Source organism: Sebastes fasciatus, chromosome 20 (genome assembly GCF_043250625.1).
Source record: "Sebastes fasciatus isolate fSebFas1 chromosome 20, fSebFas1.pri, whole genome shotgun sequence".
Taxonomy (NCBI): domain Eukaryota; kingdom Metazoa; phylum Chordata; class Actinopteri; order Perciformes; family Sebastidae; genus Sebastes; species Sebastes fasciatus.
Window position 1 is genome coordinate 10,953,477 of NC_133814.1, and position 19,880 is coordinate 10,973,356.

Sequence of the window (19,880 nt, forward strand, 5' to 3'; positions counted from 1 at the left end):
GGCGGATCCTCAATAACCAGCACTGGAGTGTTTGGGAGGGACTCCACATACTTTGTTCCCTCCTTCAGCTCAGTGACAACAGAGGAGGGGGTTATAAAGACAGGGGGAATGAAAGAGAGAGGGGATAGGGGACTGAAACGGGAGGGGGGGGTGACAGGATTGTAAAGGCTGTAAGAGATAAGCAGAAAAAGTGAGATAGAGGCACAAAATGGTGAGTTGTGTCTTACATATAGCACGGCTTTCCCTCCCTAATAAGAGGAAAGCAAACATATTGAATTATTAAAAATGTAAAGTGGTGGTACTGATTCCCACGCTAAATTTACAAAGTACCCTATTAGTGATCAAAATCCTGCAATAACCCCTGAAAAGAGACAGCAGAGACAGTTGACAGGTCTTTTTTAAGAACGAGGGGGTTCACAGCTGTCAAACAGCGGAGGGATGTTCGAGCTGTCTCCATTCGTGGCATCTATAGTCCCACTATACTGTAGCATGTAATAAGCCACTGTCTGACTGTCTGAGTATTGCATTCATGCATTCAGATTAGCGCTAGAGTTTTCATTAAAATAAGGAGAGCATATTCCACAGAGCCATTTACCGCGACCTTTATAGACCAGTTCACTGTTGTAAACGTAAACATTCCAAATGTGTCCCAGTTTATTTCCTGTTTCAGTGTAAGTGAGTAGAGCGCTCCAGGGATGGCATAGTTTTAAAGGCCAACCAGGAAGTTAGCATCACCCTGGTTACCTCGACAAAAGGCCAATGGAATTTTTGCATTGGGTTTTAGATTACTGCAAACAATAAACTCTGTGGCAAACACGTTTATGATACTTGCACGTTTTGTTCAGCAAGATAATCTTCACGAATGAACACCACTTTTATGATTTTTGAAGTGTAAATGCAATCGCTAGAAGTAAAAAGTTAACGTTAGACTATAAACAAACTACACCCTGGTTGCATGAACACGAGTATAAACAACGAGGCTGTAAAGGCGGACGAGTCGGCGTGATGACATTTAGTAGTCCCATTTAGCCACTTGTTGGCAACCGCCTTTTTAAACCGCCGGCTTAAAAATGTACGAGTGCGGTATTTGTTAATGTATTTTATGTCGTATAAACAAAACTTTAAAATCTCTTAAGCTTGTGTTAACCACAGACCCTATTTCAGGCATCTAACTAAAAACCCATTAACGTCCAGACAAGGGAACCGGAAGTGCTAAAATGCTATCTCATTTCCGTGTTTTAGGACTCATTCCTGTAGCACTCTATGACATAAGCTGACAGGAAGTAAACATGGACCCAACCACTTGCCGAGCAATGCAATTTCATTTAAACGGTCTATAGTGTTTTTTTTATTTTTAGTGGCGCAGTCCACCACTTCCATGCTGGAATCAGATTGGTGGAGGGATTCACAGGAAAACAATGCATGCATGTAATCAAGCGCAATTCTACCTTATCGATTACAGCCTCTGCTTACGGTGTCGGAGCTGTATTTAGTCTCTGCTAATGCTAAACGGAATATTTCCCACTGCTGCTGCTTCACATTAACAGCATTCAACTGGTAAAACAAGTCGGCTTTTATTGTGAAACAGCCACAGGAAACACAATTTATAGTCACTGTGGTTAGCACTGACCACGATTGTTTAACAAAAATATGTCTACGAAACAAATCAACAGCCATTTTCTGCTTTTTTTTTTTGTCGTCAGTGGATCTCCTTTTAGTTCTGTTTTGGCCTCCACCATCTCCTGAGGAAACTATGTCAACGCTGAAACAACGCTGATGAGAGCTGTGAGAGTGAACCAAAACATTAAAGTTCCCGTGTTGCAAACCCAAAACATTGAGCTGAATTCAACAGTGTACACACAGTAGGCTACATTAGTTTATATTGGTAGCACGCACATTTGGTTAGCTTCTGTACAGTCACATTATAGTTTGACTAAACATTTGCTTGCCTTAAGTCATTGTAATTGATTTTTTTTTTAATTACCAGTGGTGAGGGTGCCATTGCTGGTTGCTGCTACTGGAGGGACATCTTAGCAGACATCTTGGCAGGCTGCATGGTGCAAAAGATGAGCCCCTCAAAACAGAGCCCTTATATAAAGGAAGTGGCTAATTGGAATGTACCAAGTCCGCCACATCATGGGGGGGATTGGCATTTATAGTTTAGAGATTTTATTTCTTTAGAGTATGTTAGTTTGTTGGTGCTTTTGTAGTGGTTGATTACTGAAATATTTATATTGACACAGTTTGTCTTGTTATTTCGTTAATATTTATAGTTAAGGTGGTGGTGTTTGTTTTTATATTATCCCCCTTGTTTCAAGAATGGTTTGATCAGCCATTATATATGTTCCCTTTTTGTTCCGTTTCTTAGGTCACATTTGGTCTTCGGTAGGTCAGTAAGTTCTGTTATGGGCCCAAAACTTCATTGCTAATTTTGTAAATTGTGTATTTTATTTTTCATTAACTTAAACCCTGTTCCACATTACACACATCCATTGTTCATGTAAAAATGCCGACAGATTTAAATTACAAAACGGCTCTCTTAATTTTAAAGGATACAAATCCATTCAGAGCTTAACAGGCTTCCTGTCACATTTACCTTGTAATCCCTTTTATGCTTTAAGCTACCATGTTCAGCTGATCATTCACCTGACCCTGGACCCTGACTGGGCTCGGTCAGATTACTTGAATTAGTTACACTTTGAACAAGAATTAAAAATAAACCATTGTGAGTTCACCAAAAATATGTGCCTGGTATATTTCTTCTTGTTTGTAATGTTCAGTAACATTTTCCTCAAATAATACCGTATTTTCTATTTCTACTTAAATTTTTTTCCATATATAAATTAAATAGAATATACCAAATTAAAACTTCTAATGGTTACTCTAGACATTATTACACAGCCTATTTGGGTTTTATGACAGAAGATGAAAATACATTTCATATTAGAAGACCATCCTACTTCAGGATTTCAGCCGAAAACACACCCAAAATGTCCTTCCAGCTCATTGTTGCTATTCAAACCTCAAGCGTGTTGAGATTGAAAACAGTGACAGTTAGCTGAGAGGAAATTTGAAGAGTTTTGTAACAAAACGAGCTGGAGTGTGTCTTTAAGCTGCTCAATGAGGCCCTTCAGAGTGAAGCGGTGACTGAATGAGGCCATAAAACATGATAATGTTCAAAAGAATATTGCGCTAAGATGGGATCATAAATCTTTATGACTTAAATAGCTGAAAAACAGCATTGTTAAGAGTTTGGTTTACTTTTTCAGTTCGGTTTGAAGTGTGGACGGATTTCTTTTTTCCAACGTGTCTAATTTTTGACAGTTTGACAGATAAATTCATAGTAGCAGCTCCTATTTCCCAGGTTCATGTAAAACTGCAGGTATCTGGCATGTTGATTTATAGTGATTGGTGATAGTCATCATGAGTCAAGCAAACAACTATTAACCTTGATATTGACGTGACTACAGGCAATTAATGCTTATGGCTTTATCATAATATAAAACTTATCAACAAAGGTCTCTAAATGTACAAAGCAGAATGTCTTTGATGGTGGAATAAAAGGTGTTGATAAGAAGTTTTCCTCTGGAACAGATAAAGATGTCAATTTAATGATGTTGACATCTTACTTTTGAGGTAAATGAACTTACACAATGTTGAGCCTATTAGGATTTCTTGCAACACACTGATTGCTAACGTTAACTTTAGCCTGTGAAATGAATTAACACTGAAATGCAAAAAAAAAATTTAAGCTGAGCCCTTGTTTGTCAGGTCAAGGCATTGTCACCTCACAATAAGACAGAGATAGCTATTATACAAGTAGTTTAGCTTCGGATCACGGGATTAAAATCACACCACACTGACGACCCTATTTGCCTCGAGAGAAGGCTTCCTATATATCCGTCGAGTCACGTAGCGGATATCTTAAAATAGATAACACATATCTCAAAAATATCTCCAATGTTCCAGGTCACAGACATGATGATATCTTTGCAAACGTGAGTCCAACATGTGAGCCACCTGAAGTGGGCCAGGTACTCATTGACAGAGCACATCCGAGCTGGGCTGATATGGACGGATGGACCACTGTGATGAAGTGATAAGGCCAGTGGTGGGCTTGTAAAGTGGTGGCTTGCGGCTGATGACGCCTGGTCATGATAGTGTCGAGTCAGAAAATGTCAATCTACGTTAAGAAAAATATCATATGCCAAAAATACTTTCATGCCTTTGATGGGAAAAAAAATATATCACAAGATTTTGATTCTGTATTTCAAAGCCAGTGGCTTAAAAACTGATAAAAGTTTGAGGAAAGGGCAGCAGGTGCCTGGAGACTAATTGGAATTGAGTTCACAGTGTTCACAGTGAGCTCAGTGTGTTAACTGCTGCCTTATTTTGTGTGTGTGTGTGTGTGTGTGTGTGCGTGCGTGACCTGCCAATGTGGTTTCCTGCAGTCTCCAGCACAATAATTGAATTTGGCTTTTCCTTTAATGGAAGTCTGTGAAGTGTGGAGAGGCTGTGATAGAGCCAGAACATCCAATCTCCACAAACAGGCATATGTTGCACACCATTGGACATGGATGCTGCAGTGCAGTATGTGTTTGTTTGTGTACTGTAGGGTGTGAGATGACATTTTAACTATTTCGGTATGTTTCTTCACCTACATTTTCAATAACATAAACTCCACGCACACCGCAACTATTATTCCAGTTCACATTAATCTGCTTTCATCTTGCATAATGAATGTGTCCTGTTCTGTAACAGCCTTAATATATCAAGATGATAACGCTAAAGGAGTCATCAGTTCATAATACAAATTGAATAATAATTTTAAATCATAATTCGCAGTACATGACCATCGAAGGCCAATGTTGAATTTAGGCAGCAGGTAAGAGACAGAGATTGTATCCAACTGTACACATATTTCCTGTAACAAGAACCTTACTGTTTCATTCTTGGTTAAAGGTGCAGTGTGTAGGATCTGGTGGCATTTAGCGGTGAAGTTGCGGATTGCAAACAACTGAAACTTCTCCCGTGTGCAAAGCATGTAGGAGAACTACAGTGGCCAACGCAAAAACGCGAAAACCTGAAAACGTCCTGAAAGTCTGAAATCATGAAAACGTGAACGGCCCTATCTGCAGTAGAACCAGTGTTTGGTTTGTCCGTTCTGGGCTACTATAGAAACATGCCAGCCAGCCCCGCGAAGAGAGGACCTGCTCTGTATGTAGATATAAACAGCTCATTCTAAGGTAACGAAAACACAATCATTTTTATTTTCAGGTGATTATACACTAAAGAAAACATACTCATTCCTTTAAATCATTGAGCCATAAGCTGTCTGTGGAAAGATACCTTTTTTTCTATCATTAAGGTATTAAAAAGAAATTAAGGTATTGAAGAGAAATGTCACGGTACTCATTTCTGCCCATGGGTCACACAATTCCAATGATCTATAGGTGGCAGTAATATACTAAGACACTCAGCAATCCGCCAACAAAGGCAGACAAAAAAGACTTGCTTGAAAGCAAACATACATGGTTTCTAACTATTTTAAAAAATCAGCTTTGCAAATACGGAAACATATTCAAGACCTGCAGGAGACACACGGTGTGTGAGTAATACTGAATGCAAACATCATTTTAGCTTGCTTACAAGAAAAGGGCACTTTAAAGGGGAACTAAAACCCATTTTCAAAATTCATACATGTTATTCATATGGTCTAAGACAGTCCAAAAAATATTAGTAAACATGAACAACTCTCTCCCAAATCCAAAAACTAGAGTGCTAAAACGGAAACTTGTGATGTCATCAAGTATAAAGTGTGGAACTGCTCCATAGACAATGAATGGGAGAGATGTTATAGATGACACTGAGAGCATCCAGGGGAATGATCTGAGTATATGGGAGCATTTTCTGTTTCACAACTGAGAACACTACAATAGAATAAAGCTCATTTGGGTATAAAGAAAGAAAACAAAGAATATCAGTCTCCATTCATTGTCTATGGAGCAGCTTCAGACTTTATACCCGATGATATCACAAGTTTGAGACGTACTTCTCTGGTTTCTGGCTTTGAGAGAGAGTAGCTCATGTTCACAAATATTGTTTGAACTTTCCTAGGCCATGGAAATAACATATTGGAAATCTTAATTTAAGTGGTGTTCCCCTTTAAGTATTTTAAAGTTCCTGCACACCACGGTCTGCCTGCGCAGGTGTTTTTTCACTTGTCATAGTAGGAAAATCCCAGGTGTTACTAATAACATTAATGATGCATCTGTTCTGTTCCAGGACTGAAGCAGCTATGGAATTCAGACATCATTAATTTAATTACTTACACCAGTGAAAGAGGCAGTGTGATTTCTTTCACACCGGCTACTAAATAATAATTTTATTTCAGGGTAAAGTCACGTTTCACAGCCAGCAGTCTCGGCTGGTTTCACACTTGGACAGTTCGTCTGTGTAAACAAGACCATAAAACAGCGGTGTTCTGTTCATGCCGTCCTGACTGATACACGTGGTGAATTTAGATTTCAAGGCAGCTAATCTGTGGCCCAGACCAGTGATTAATTATCTTTTCAGATGGTCCAGAATAAACATACTGAATTTGTTTACTATTTATTTTGTGAAGACGTTACACAAATGTGGCCTTTCCAATGCGGAGATTCCAGAGGATTGAAAAGTGCATCATCAGAGTAAGTGTGGAATAATGATTGAACGGGTAATTGAGGGTTACAAAACCTTGGTTGCGCATTTGAGGCTCAGAAAGAAAATGACATAATGTCTGAGGTCAGTGGGAGGGCAGGAAGGTAAGTATAGAGTGTTCTCCCTCTCCTCGGCTGCAGTAGGTGTCTCTACAGTATATCATATCATTAGGCCACGTCTGTTGTCTCGGTATCTGCATTAAATCATGCAGAACAACAAAAGCAAGGGGCAGAGTTACAGCTATTTGTTGCCAGAGACTGAGAAAGTTTATGGTTGCACAATGCAACACAAAAGATACAGAATTTGTGTAAATAATTAATCTAAATATCTTTCAATTTCTTTATTCCAATAGATGTAGGGGTTTGTTCAGCTAAAGCAAAGGGCAGCAAAAAGCCATACTTATTATAACAGCAATCAGTATCATTATTGTGAAATCTCAATTTGCAACCAGTCCTTTCTTTCCACTCATAAACACATTAAATGGTAGCCTAATTATTTCTATATTAACATGATATGACTCCAGATGGTGCTGAACACGGAGAAATATATATCCAAAATATCCCAGATACGGGAGCTTCCATCTTGAGATATTGACGTCATTTGGAACCAGAGTCTGCGTTAGAACGACACAACAACTAACCATAATATCTCTACAACTACATTTACGATAAAAATGACACGTTCTATTACACAGACTTGTGACGGTTATGGAAAGTTAAAGTTACATCTCTTCTCTCGTACAATTCCTGAGCCTCTGGCTCTGCGACTACTTCACTCAGAGCAGCTGTCAATCACAGCTGTCAATCATAACGTTTTGACCCCTTTTTATAGCATCAAATAACCAACTAAAAACAGACTTATCAGAAAAATTAACACTTGAACATACATAAGTGTGATACGAACTACCTAATATGACAGAAATCGTCTTTGGGTAAAACGTATTTTGCCGTGTACTTTGACTTTTTAGTTTGACCCATGTACCATTCCCCAAAAAAGGAGGGGCGGGCTTTATGACCTATATACTGCAGCCAGCCACCAGGGGGCGATCGAGATGTTTTGGCTTCACTTTTGGGGAGCTGTCATGTCGTCCATCTTTATATACAGTCTATGGCTCTGAACACGCAATACTGCTGAGGCTGATGGGAATGTCATTATTTTGCCATTAGTATTGGATATATAAACATGTTTGACCTGATCATGGAGCTAGATGAGTTAAGGGATCACCAAAGTTATGAGGATCATCCTTTGGGGAACATGAATGTCTGCATAATGCATCCGATAGTTGTGAGATATTTCAGACCAACTGACTGTCAGAAAGACATCCAAAAATGGATCACAATTGCCAACCAACTACAACATGCCTGGTCCCTTTGGTGCATGTCACTCTCCATCTATTTCCCCTCACTTCCTGTCATCTCTTTACTGTCAGCAATCATATCGTAATCGGCATAAAATACCCCCCAAAAGTGGAACTGAGGTCAGTGTACAAATGTTTGTAGAGTGGCAGCATGTAAACAGTCCAGTGGCCCTTTGTCACACATCTTCTTATATCACCTGATGTCAGGTATCAGCACTGGACTTTATCCAAACAAAATGTTATTGAGCTTTGTCACATGGCTCAATGTGGTGATAGTGTCTTAATAAACTGGCACATGGCAAAACATGTGCACTAATCAGATGTATTGTATCGGACTGGACCGTGAGCACGTCAGCCAACAGAAACCTCTTTAAAAACTGGACTCGGGCCAAAGTGAAGTTTTGTACAAAGGCAAATTCAATCAAGGATGTTGTGGAATTCAAGCTGTTTACAGTCCTGCAGGATATCCTGAACAAAACAGTGTATTTTGACTTTGGCTTAGCATTTTGTAATCATGAAACCGCTTAGAAGTGAAATATCATCCAGTTCCAGCTGATGCCGAATTATTATTCTAACGCTGAAATTTACAAGCAAGCTTCTCAGTACTTATGTTATACTGTGTGTGACATTGTTTATCATCATCATCATCATCATCATCATCATCCATAATGCAGAGTAGAGAGAACAGGGTTGGTTGTCACACATTTACTTTCATTTGAATCACTCAAAAAACTGCATCCCCTTTCTCTTTCCTATCCCTTTCAATGTGTACTGTAAGCCTAAAGTGTCAGGTAGGAATGGAGTGACCGTACTCCAGAGACTGTATATAAAAAGTGGACGTTGTCACTGTGACACCACCCATTGGTTTGTGGACTGCCGTTTTGAAGCCTTGAGTTCAACATTTTGGCTGTCGCCATCTTGGTTTTATGCAACCAGAAGTGAACGAGAGGGTGGAGCTAAGTACAACCGAACGCTGAATAAGACCTTTTTAGGCGGCCAACACACTGTTAAAGGGACTGTTTGTAAGAATCAGAAATGCTTGTCAACAGCGACACCTGTGGCCGTTAAGTCAACGAAAGTCAGCATCGGACTCGCGCTTTCTCGCTCTAAATAGACATGAACGAGCATCGCTCAAAACAGTGAGGCAACACACGTCAGCTAAAACCACAATATCACTCTATATTTCACCTGCTTGGCAGTAATGTTAGCTGACCAGCGAAGGTCTCTCCATGAATCAATGCTGATCCTAATGTTTGTACATTGAGAAACGTTTCTCGCTGCGGAGCCCCGTCACTTCACAAGACACGGGAAACCTCTGTTGGTCTGGAGGAGCTGCAGCATTTATTTCTGCACAAACGTCGACTGTACATTTACTAGATATTCTCAGAGCTACGAAGTCTACTGCAGTGTGTAGTGTGCGTGCATGCACGTGTAGAGGTAGAGCGAGACAGCGAGAACGCGTGCGGTGTGTGAGTGAAGGCAAGCAGGCAGAGGAGCAGAGTACAGCAGAGACTCCGGCCACACGCGAGCATGCATATGCGAGCGCACATGGGAAACCGACCCAGTAGATTTATACGTGTAAGAAGTTACAAACAGTCCCTTTAAAGTTGTAAGACGAAAACACTGACAACTCCCAGACCGGACAACACCGACCTGTCAATCACAAGGTAGCCACGCCCTAAAGCATCCCCTGCTTTATGGTGTATTTTACTCTAAATGGGATCATAATTTACTAAATGAACATCATGCTGTATTGAAGAAGATTTGAAACTAGTGATTGAGACCATAAACTCATGTTTACTGAGGTAATAAATCAAGTGAGAAATGGGGTCATTTTCTGCCTGCACATCACCAACAACATCAATTGGACAGCACACACCTCAGCCATTGTCAAAAAGGCACAGCAACAGCTTTATTTCATCAGGTCACTAAAGAAAGCTGGCCTGAGCCGTCTGCCTCTTACCCAGGCCTACAGAGGTCTTGTGGACAGCATCCTCACCAGAGGTATAACTGTGTGGTATGGAAACACCACACTAAAGGAGAGGAAAGCCCTCCAGAGGACTATTAAAAACGCAGCGAGAATCGTAAGTACACAGCTCCCCTCCATGGACACTCTGTTCACCCACAGCTGCAGGTATAAAGTGTAGGCCATAGAGACCCTCATAATCCGGGACACTCTCTGTTTAGGTGAAGAAGCTCCAGGCACCAGCTAAGACACCACTGACCATAGTGCATCAGAGCAAAAACAAAGTGATTTCACAACAGTTTCTTCCCAACAGCCTTCAGATTATTGGCAACATTCAAACTGATAAATAAATACCCAGCACTCCCCAGTCCAAATTCCTCTTATTGTGTAAACCATATGTTTTTCACTTGACTGAGACATCCGCACAAGAATTCCAATACCCCTGTACACTTGTACCTGAGCAAATGGCCAATAAAAGTCTTGAATCTTGAATCCTCTTTCAAAGTGAAACATTGTGCTGCAGCAGAGAGCTGCAGCAGAGATACCTCCGACATGTTTCAACAACACCTTGACTTCATTCCTAAGAAACAAGCCAAAGCAGGGAATCATGTGTTTTCCTGTAATGTGATTTCCCTTCCTTATTATTACGTCTTTGTGTTGTTTGTCACAATTTATCTAAAGCTGCCTTCACATGATAAGAAAGCAGGTATAAGCAGATATAATATGACATCAAAAAGTGTGCAAGGAACAACAGTTGCGGCTGTTATCTCATTGGTTGCGCTTTGAAAGGTCAGTGGCAACCGAGGTCAAAATTGAAATCATTTTAACTTTGAGCGCAGCACTCAATGGCGAGTGGTACGTCACGCCAAGGGTAGCGCTTCCGCCTAGTCGGGTTGCACCGCTCTCCCCGTAAGAAAACAATGGCACAGCCAGCGCAGAGTGGTTTTAATCAGTAAGAGTCACCTTAACAGCCAGTGGCATTTAGCCCAACACTGTCATTCTATTAGTCAACACCTTACTTAACCTGTTCTACAGGGCTTGTACGTGAAGGTGAGCTTTGTTTTCACCATGGAAAATATCAAATTCCCAACGGTCCCTGGCATTAAAAGTGTGAGCCAAGATGTCACAATCGACTCTCATGAACTGAAAACACATTGTGAAAGAGTTAAAGTTGTAAGACGAAAACAAACAACTCCCAGATCGGACAACAGTGTGGCAGCGACCTGTCAATAACAAGGTAGCCACGCCTTAAAGCATACCCTGCCTTATGGTCTATTTTACTCTAAATGGGACCATAATTTACAAAAAGAACATCATGCTGTATTGAAGAAGACTTGAAACTAGTGATTGAGACCATAAACTCATGTTTACAATGTCTACTGAGGTAATAAATCAAGTGAGAAGTAGGCTCATTTTCTCATAGACTTCTATGCAATCAGACTTCTTTTTGCAACCAGAGGAGTCTCCCCCTGCTGGCTATTAGAAAGAATGCAAGTTTAAGGCAATCTGCTTTGGCTTCATTATTCAGACCTGAAGGTTGCCCACTGCCTAACTCTCCTTAAGCTTATTCCGTTCAAAAGATATGGATTATCAAATACGTCTTGTACACTTGTGATAACCATCCCCATCATGGGGTTGGTTGTCCCTATGTTATTTTAATGGGGGGGAAATAAAAAAAATTAAATTGTAATGCAACAACCTAACACATCTCCTGCATCGTGAGAACACAAACAGGAAAAATCTTTCCTATAAGTACATTTGTTACCCCTTTATCCTTGTGTCAGTCACTCACTATCAGTTACATGTGACAACTAACCCCAAAAAGAAAATGACAAGAATCCCCAACTGGAATTTTTTGTGAGCGACTACTCTAACAACCACGTTGTAGCCTAGCTAAGAAAAAAATGAAACTATAGCTCTCCCGTCATACTTTTAATGGTAACAATTAGTATAACCCATTCTGTAAAAAACTAGAAGAAGCTGGATATTAACATTTTGATATGAAAAACACTAAAGGTCCTCTCACCTCAATGTCAAGTGTATTACTCCTGAAATGACCCCGTCGGTGACCTCTGACCCCAGTTCTTCAGCGCCAACATTTTTAACAGCGCCCTGTAGGGAGCAGAGGTGGGTAGCGTGGCCAAAAACTGTACTCAAGTAAAAGTACTTTTACTTTGCAAAAAAAGTACTCAAGTAGAAGTAACAGTAATCATCAAATTAACTAGTTGAGTAAGAGTACAAAAGTATTTACTGAAAAAATTACTTGAGCAGTGAGTTACTTAAAGGGACTATTTGTAACTTTTTAAGCGTATAAATGTAGCGGGTCGCCACACGCGCGTTTGCATATGCGCACTCGTGTGTGGCCGGAGCCTCGTCTCCGCTGCCTGCTCTCCTTCACTCAGAATGCGCGCGCGTCCTCGCTCCACCTCTAGACGTGAACGCGCGCTCACTCCACACTGCAGAAGAGTTAGTTTAGCTCTGAGAATATCTAGTGAATGCACAGGGGACGTTTGTGCAGAAATAAATGCTGCAGCTCCTCCAGACCAACAGAGCTTTCCCGTGTCTTGTGAAGTGACGGAGCTCTTCAGAGAGTTACGTTACCCTCTCGTTACCGACCGGGTGCCGGTGTCTCCTCTGCTCTCTCCGGCTGCGGGCGGAGAGAGCAGGGAGACATGCTGCAGAGCCCCGCTGCTTCACCCTGCACTGAGGCAGGAAAAGCCAACACTAGGATCAGATCTAAATCATGTTCATGGAGAGACCTTCGTCTGGTCAGCTAACATTACTGCCAAGCAGCTGAAATATAGAGTGATATTGTGCTTTTAGCTGACGTGTGTCGCCTCACTGTTTTGAGCGATGCTCGTTCAGGTATATTTAGAGCGAGCAAGCGCGAGCCCGACGCTGACTTTCGTTGATTTCACGGCCACAGGTGTCGCTGTTAACAAGCATTTCTGAAAGTTACAAATAGTCCCTTTAAATAAAACTAAATAAAATTTTAAAAAAAAACCTGCACACTACTGTCTCCTTAAGCTTACAACTAACCCCATCAGGAAAAATCATTCCTTTAAGTGCAATATTTATCCTTATATAATAATACTCAACTCATCCTTATGCCAGTCACTCACTGTCAGTTGCATGTGATAACCCAACTGGTAGCTTTTGCAAGCGACTAAGCTAACAATCACATGTTGTACTCTAGCTCTCCCTTCATACATTTAATGGTAACAATTGTTTTATTATAAACCCATTATGTAAAGCCTAGAAGAAGCTGGATATTTACATTTTGACAGGAAAAACACTAAAAATCCTCTCACCTCAATGTCAGGTGTCTTTCTCTGGAAATGACCCTGTAGGTGACCTCTGACCCCAATTCTTCCAATTGAAGTACCAACATTTATAACAGCGCCCTCTATGGGGGGACATGTGGAACTCAGGCTAGTTTTTATTTATTTAACCTTTATTTAACCAGGAGGTCCCTTGAGATTAAAATCTCTTTTTCGAGGGAGACCTGGCCAAGATGGCACACCATTACAAAGTTACAACAATCATACAGTGGAGCATGTTAAAACACACAAAAGACAACAGATACATAATACAAAATCCAGTTTAGGGATAGCAATTGCACTCTTCAGTTACACAGTTTTTTATCAGACCTTTGAACTCTCCCAGGGAGACAAAATCATGAAACTGTAGTGTGCTCTGAAGGTTATTCAATGACCAGGGACTAGTAAACTCTGTTTCTTCTTTTAAATCACACCTCAAAACCTACCTTTTTATAGCAATCCCTTGTTTTATCATGTCATTATTGTTGACTTTTTGTACAAAAGTCCTATGTTCAACATTTTATTTTGGCCTATGTTTTTTTATGTTTTTATTCTGTATTGTTTTTATCTTGATGTTTGCACTGTTTTAACCTATGTAAAGCACTTTGTAACTATGTTTGGAAAGGTGCTATATAAATAAAGTTTATTATTATGTGACAACCAACCCTGTTCTCCCCTACAACAGGGATCAGCTGATCAGCAGCATTGAGAGTCACTTTTCTCTAGACTGCACTGCCCTCTAGTGGATTTTTATAAATAACACATATGGTATACACCTGATATCACATTATATACATTATGTTATAATATACATAATATTATTGTCTATGTAACAATATTATAAAAGAAAATAAGGTGCATGATGTGTCCTAAAGAGCCAGATGTTTGTAGTTGATCAGTGTCAGAGGATGCATTATGTAACCTGTAGTCTACCTGGTGCAGTGAGCCCTGTCCTGAGACCAGCTGCTCTCAAATCTGTACCCTGCAGGTAATTCCGCCTTCACAGAGCAAACACCTCCCTGCCTCGGCTGACTCTTGCCAAACAAAATACTTTTTACGTCCTCCTCAAGTAGCGTGAGTAAATCTTTTATTTCAAAAAAAGTTTTGTTAGCAGCGCATAATGGGAGAAATGACGGATCAAAAGAAGTTTACTGAAGCTATTACTCAGATCTTTAAAGACGCGCCAGCTGCCAGGAAGGGTCTGGTTGATAACCAGAGTAACCTCCTTAAAGTCGCTGACTACTGCGAGAACAACTTCCTCCAGGTGAGTAATGCTCATTAAAAAAAATGTTTAGATCTTTTCGAGAAGCATTTTACAACATAAAGTTAAATAAATAATAATCCTGCAGGCAGAGGATTCCTCCAAGGCTGTTGAAGAGGCCAAAGGTCTGGCTGCCCAGGCGCTGGCCAGTGTGTCCTACCAGATCAACAGTCTGGCCATTAACCTGCTGAGGCTGCTGGACTCCCAGGCCATGCAGATCAACGATATGGAGTCCTCAATCAACCTGCTGTCGCTGGTGAGAGAACCACCTTTTACCTGAAATACTGTAACACCTGAGCTCTGCCCAAGAAAGTGATGATTATAGCTGCATAGATGGCAAATATCGAAGGCATAGAAGTCCATAGAAAGGTTGCACCAATCTGCTTTTTGTTTGATGGGATAACAGAATAATGAATAAAAAGTAAGGCTGCCAATCGATTCAAATAGCTAATCGTGATTCATTTTTTATTTTTCATCTGTTCAAAATGTACCTTAAAGGGAGATTTGTCAAGTATTTAATATTCTTATCAACATGGGAGTGGGCAAATATTCTTGCTTTATGTAAATGTATGTATATATTTATTATTGGAAATCAATTAACAACCCAAAACAATGACAAATATTGTCCAGAAAAGTATTTATTTCTTTTCTTTCTTATTATTTTTTTGACTAAATAAGCAACAATCCAAGTTAAAATTTTGAAAAAGCATTGTTAGATACCATTTTTTATCAAATCAGTGCGAAGAGCAGAGACAAAACAGCAGAGACAGCAATCTCTAATGTGGAATAACTAGGGCTGTCAATCAAATAAAATAGCTAATCGTAAAATATTCTTGCTTTATGCAAATATATGTATATATTTATTATTGGAAATCAATTAACAACACAAAACAATGACAAATATTGTCCAGAAACCCTCACAGGTACTGCATTTAGCATAAATAATATGCTTAAATCATAACATGGCAAACTCAAGCCCAACAGGCAACAACAGCTGTCAGTGTGTCAGTGTGCTGACTTGACTATGACTTGCCCCAAACTACATGTGATTATCATAAAGTGGGCATGTCTGTAAAGGGGAGACTTGTGGGTACCCATAGAACCCATTTTCATTCACATATCTTGAGTTCAGAGGTCAAGGAACCCCTTTGAAAAGGACCATGCCAGTTTTTCCTCGCCAACATTTCACCTTACTTTGGAGCGTTATTTTAGCCTCCGTTGCGACAAGTTAGCACGACATAAGGACACCTTAGGTTTTCTAGTTTCATATGATACCAGTATCTTCACTTTAGCTTTAAAACTGAGCCAGCTACAACCTAAAAATCTCAAGTTGCGTTAATGCGTTAAAGAAATTAGTGGCGTAAAAAACTAATTTGCATTAACATGTTATTATCACGTTAATACAAGTTGTATTCACTGTGCAAATTGCCATATTTAATTTGAAATAGATTTCCTAACTATGTTTTATTTTCATAAATTAGTGAACTGCATTTGCTTTTGCTTTGACCTTCAGGAATTCCAGCAGCACAGTTACTGTTGGTTGTATATTTGGGAACCATCAAGTGTGCAAGTTGCTGTATTTGTTCCACTTGCAGGTCACCTGTTGTTAATCTGTGGTCAGTTTGGTCGCTACACTCCATTGGTTTTAGTGTGGAGAGAGAGAGAGAGAGGAGAGAAAATGGAGTCGTTGTGTTCATACTGTGCTCTGGTCCAGGCTGCAGCTATCCACTTCGAGTCGGTAGCCAGGAGAGAGATCGGTGCTTTTACTACTCCCAAAAACAGGACTCGCACCAAGCCTCTGACCCCACCGGCTTCAGGCAAGGAGCCGCAGAGAAGCTACTCCAGAGTGCCAATATCTTTCTCCATCTTGGACTTCACTGGACACTGTTTTGAGGTAAATTGAATACTAAAGTGAAAGATTGAATTGAAAGTTTGAGTCCACACACCTGTCATATTTTTCCATTAGATTAGGAATGCCTAGCACAATGCATTATCCCCCTTCCATAGTGTAGTCTCAGTGTGATGTCTGGGGTGACTGTGGTGTGAAGATGCTTTTTTCACCTTCATTCATCTTCTCCCCACAGATTACTGAGCAGCAGCAGCAGCAGCAGCAGCAGCAGCAGCAGCCCAGAAAGAGAGCAGACACCACAGAGAGCATACAGAGCACTTCAGACTACTCTGTGTATGTTGATAAAGTCCTTTGCCCTTTTTATAGCAGCACTGTTACTATAATTAAACACGCTTATCTACAAATACTGATTATTATAATAATATGGGCATAACTCAACCTGTACGATTTATGATCATGTCTGAAAGGTTTCTGCATTATTGAGTTAAAGAGGACCTATTATGCTTTTGTGCTTTCTCTTTCCTTTAGTGTGTTATATAGTTTTTTGTGCATGTAAAAAGTCAGCAAAGTTACAAAGGTCAAAGTCTCCTGAACTGCCTGAAACGCCTGCCTTGAAGTCCCACCTTTTCTTTTGTAACGTGGTGATGTCACCAAGTAACACTTTTGCATAATACCTGCCTAGCGGCTAGTTTGGCACGCCCTCAACAAAGCTAGTTAGAGCAGAGCTGGCGTGAAGTCCGAAGAGTTTGGTTTGGACCAATCACAACAGAGTGGGCCAGCTGACCAATCAGAGTAGGCTGGACTTTTTCGGGCTCAAACAGAGCGTTTCAGACAGAGGAACGTTGCGCTACGCAATACTGCATTGTGAAGTGCTGTACTGTACATGAGCACGTATCAATCATCTCATCTAATTCTCAGCAAGAAAGCCAATGAGCATGTTAACATGTTCTAGTAGAAACCTAAAGTATGCACCTGAAAAAGAGCGTGATAGGTCCTCTTTAAGAAATAGTTTTGGGAAAAGCTCACAAATTAACACGTTATATCTTGTTTTGTTTTGTCCATACAAATAACTATTTTCCCAAAATGTGGAACTGTTACTTTAAGAAGCTACAGCTGCATCAGTCTCAGGATGTCATGATGTCACAGTAGCTGAAGTTCTACTTTCTGTATGCAGATCCAGTCTTGGCATCGCTGTGCCTCCGCCATCAGTCCCCACTTTGCAGACCGCCTCCAACTCCGCCGACGAAAGCCTGCCTCCTCCTCCTCCTGCCGATTTGGACCCCAGTATGCCCGCTCCTCCTCCGCCACCACCACCTCCACCTTCCTCCATGGACACTGGCCACCCCCCTCCTCCTCCGCCCACCTTGACCTCACCCACAAATCTGCCCCCACCTCCCCCTCCACCGCTAAGCTCTCCGTCAAACAGCAGCTACCCGCCTCCACCTCCTTCTGTAGCAGGAGGATCCCCTCTTCCTCCTCCTCCTCCACCTCCTCCTCCAGTATCAGGAGCTGTACCCCCTCCTCCTCCTCCACCTCCTCCAGTATCAGGAGCTATACCCCCTCCTCCTCCACCACCTCCCCCTCTCCTACACTAACGAACATTATCTAATTGGATGATTTTATTCTTGTATAACTCGCAGGCGTGCTGGGTTTTGCCATCAGATGTGTAAAACGTGTGCGGCTGCATGGGAAATATTTCTGGGCCTTTTTGTGAGATCAACGTTAAGCATAAATAAAAGCTTTGAAAAAAGTGTGTGTTTGACCTTGAGCTGCTGAATGGCACAGTGTGAGCCTCTAATGATATTTTTTTCTAGGACAGAATATCCCCCGTCAAAGTGAAACACTGTGCTGCGCAGAGCGCCGCAGCAGAGATACCTCCGACATGTTTCAACAACACCTTGACTGCATTCCTAAGAAACGAGCTGAAACAGGGAATCTTGTGTTTTCCTGTAATGTGATTTCACCTTCCTCATTATGTCTTTGTGTTATTTATCACAATGTGTCTTAATCAGTAAGAGTCACCTTAACAAGCCAGCCACCTTTAGCCTAACACCGTCACTCTACTGTGTGGTGAGAGCAGTGTCAGTGGTGATAAGTTGTTTGCGTCACCGGCTATGACCTCAGTGAGTTCTGCTACTTTAAACAGGTCAATGAGGCAATAAAAATGTCTGTTGCAAGTCAATACTCTACTTATCCTGCACCGCATGGCTTGTACTTGTAGGTAAACTTTGTTTTCAGCATTGAAAAATATAAAATTTGTCAGAGACAGCGTATCCAAACTTGTTAAATCATTCGCTTGGCTGTTTTCTATTTGACTCTGTTCAGTAAGGCCTCTGTCGTACAAGGCCCATCCTTATACATTCATCAGAAATGGAAAGGAAATGTTTTTATACTGCCTTGCTTACTTTTACTTTGATCGATCCGTATTCAAGTCTATAATCTTTTATGTAGCAACATACCATAAAAAGCTACACATGCTGAACAGTTTTAACTTTGAACTGTAGTGTTATGTAGACATAGTGTGTGAGTAAGAACAAAATCTACTGTGTTAGTACTGTGTTGGATCTACATTCCAGGATTGTGCAGCTTTCACAGTAATTATATCCGCCTTAAAGACTTTTGTTTATGTCGCTGTGATTCAAGGATGCAAAGAGATAAAGAGCTACCTTTGAACTGTATTGCAAAACTGAATATTTAACTGCATGACAAACCGTTAAATAGAGTCACAATCTTCAAGTTTAAAGGGGACCTATTATGCTTTTGTACTTTTTCCCTTTCCTTTAATGTGTTACATAGTTTTTTGTGCATGTAAAATGTCTGCAAAGTTACAAAGCCCAAAGTCCACGCCAAAGGGAGTTCCTTTCCCCCAAAGAAACACTGCTCCTGAACTGAAACGCCTTGCTTGAAGTCCTGCCTTTTGTTCCGTAACGTGGTGATGTCACCAAGTAATACATTAGCATAATACCTGCCTAGCGGCTAGTTTGGGACGCCCTCAAACAAAGATAGTTAGAGTGGAGCTGGAGCAGAGTCCAAAGAGTTTGGTTTGATTGACCAATCACATCAGAGTGGGCCAGCTGACCAATCAGAGCAGACTAGGCTTTTCGGAGGAGGGGTCGGGAGATCAAACGAAGCGTTTCAGACAGAAGGTGAAAAGAGGTGCTGCAGTACAGCCATACCTGCGTTTTTTGAACATTAAAGCATGTAAACATGTTCTAGTAGAAACCCAAAATACAAGTATGAACCTGAAAATGAGCATAATAGGTCCTCTTTAATATTAAATCTGTCCTTCTCTTTTTTTCATTTTCCTCAGGTGTGAAACTTGGTTTAGAAAATAAAACTGCCATGGGGATTTTTTTTCCTACAATTGAGTAAGTATTTCCTCAAATTAATTTGACTGACTGTATGCCTCACTGTATGCACGCTGCATG

The 19,880-nt window shown here is 40.7% G+C and overlaps 1 protein-coding gene across 3 annotated transcripts; it reads left to right on the top strand.

Annotated features, from left to right (window-relative positions):
- The first annotated feature begins 14,300 nt into the window (after positions 1-14,300).
- On the top strand, positions 14,301-19,872 carry abi3b (ABI family, member 3b). Of its 3 annotated transcripts, none has more exons than XR_012592008.1 (6): positions 14,301-14,606; positions 14,692-14,859; positions 16,318-16,497; positions 16,703-16,785; positions 17,627-18,673; positions 19,763-19,872. XR_012592008.1 is itself a non-coding variant. In XM_074621119.1 (5 exons), exons 1-5 carry the CDS (start codon positions 14,463-14,465, stop codon positions 18,045-18,047), a joined length of 1,011 nt encoding a protein of 336 aa, XP_074477220.1. In that variant the 5' UTR covers positions 14,301-14,462; the 3' UTR covers positions 18,048-19,725. The 3 variants fall into 3 exon arrangements, 1 of the variants encoding a protein (XP_074477220.1); XR_012592007.1 differs by having other exon boundaries at positions 16,700-16,785; positions 19,763-19,870; XM_074621119.1 differs by lacking the exon at positions 19,763-19,872 and having other exon boundaries at positions 16,688-16,785; positions 17,627-19,725.
- Positions 19,873-19,880: the final 8 nt, after the last annotated feature.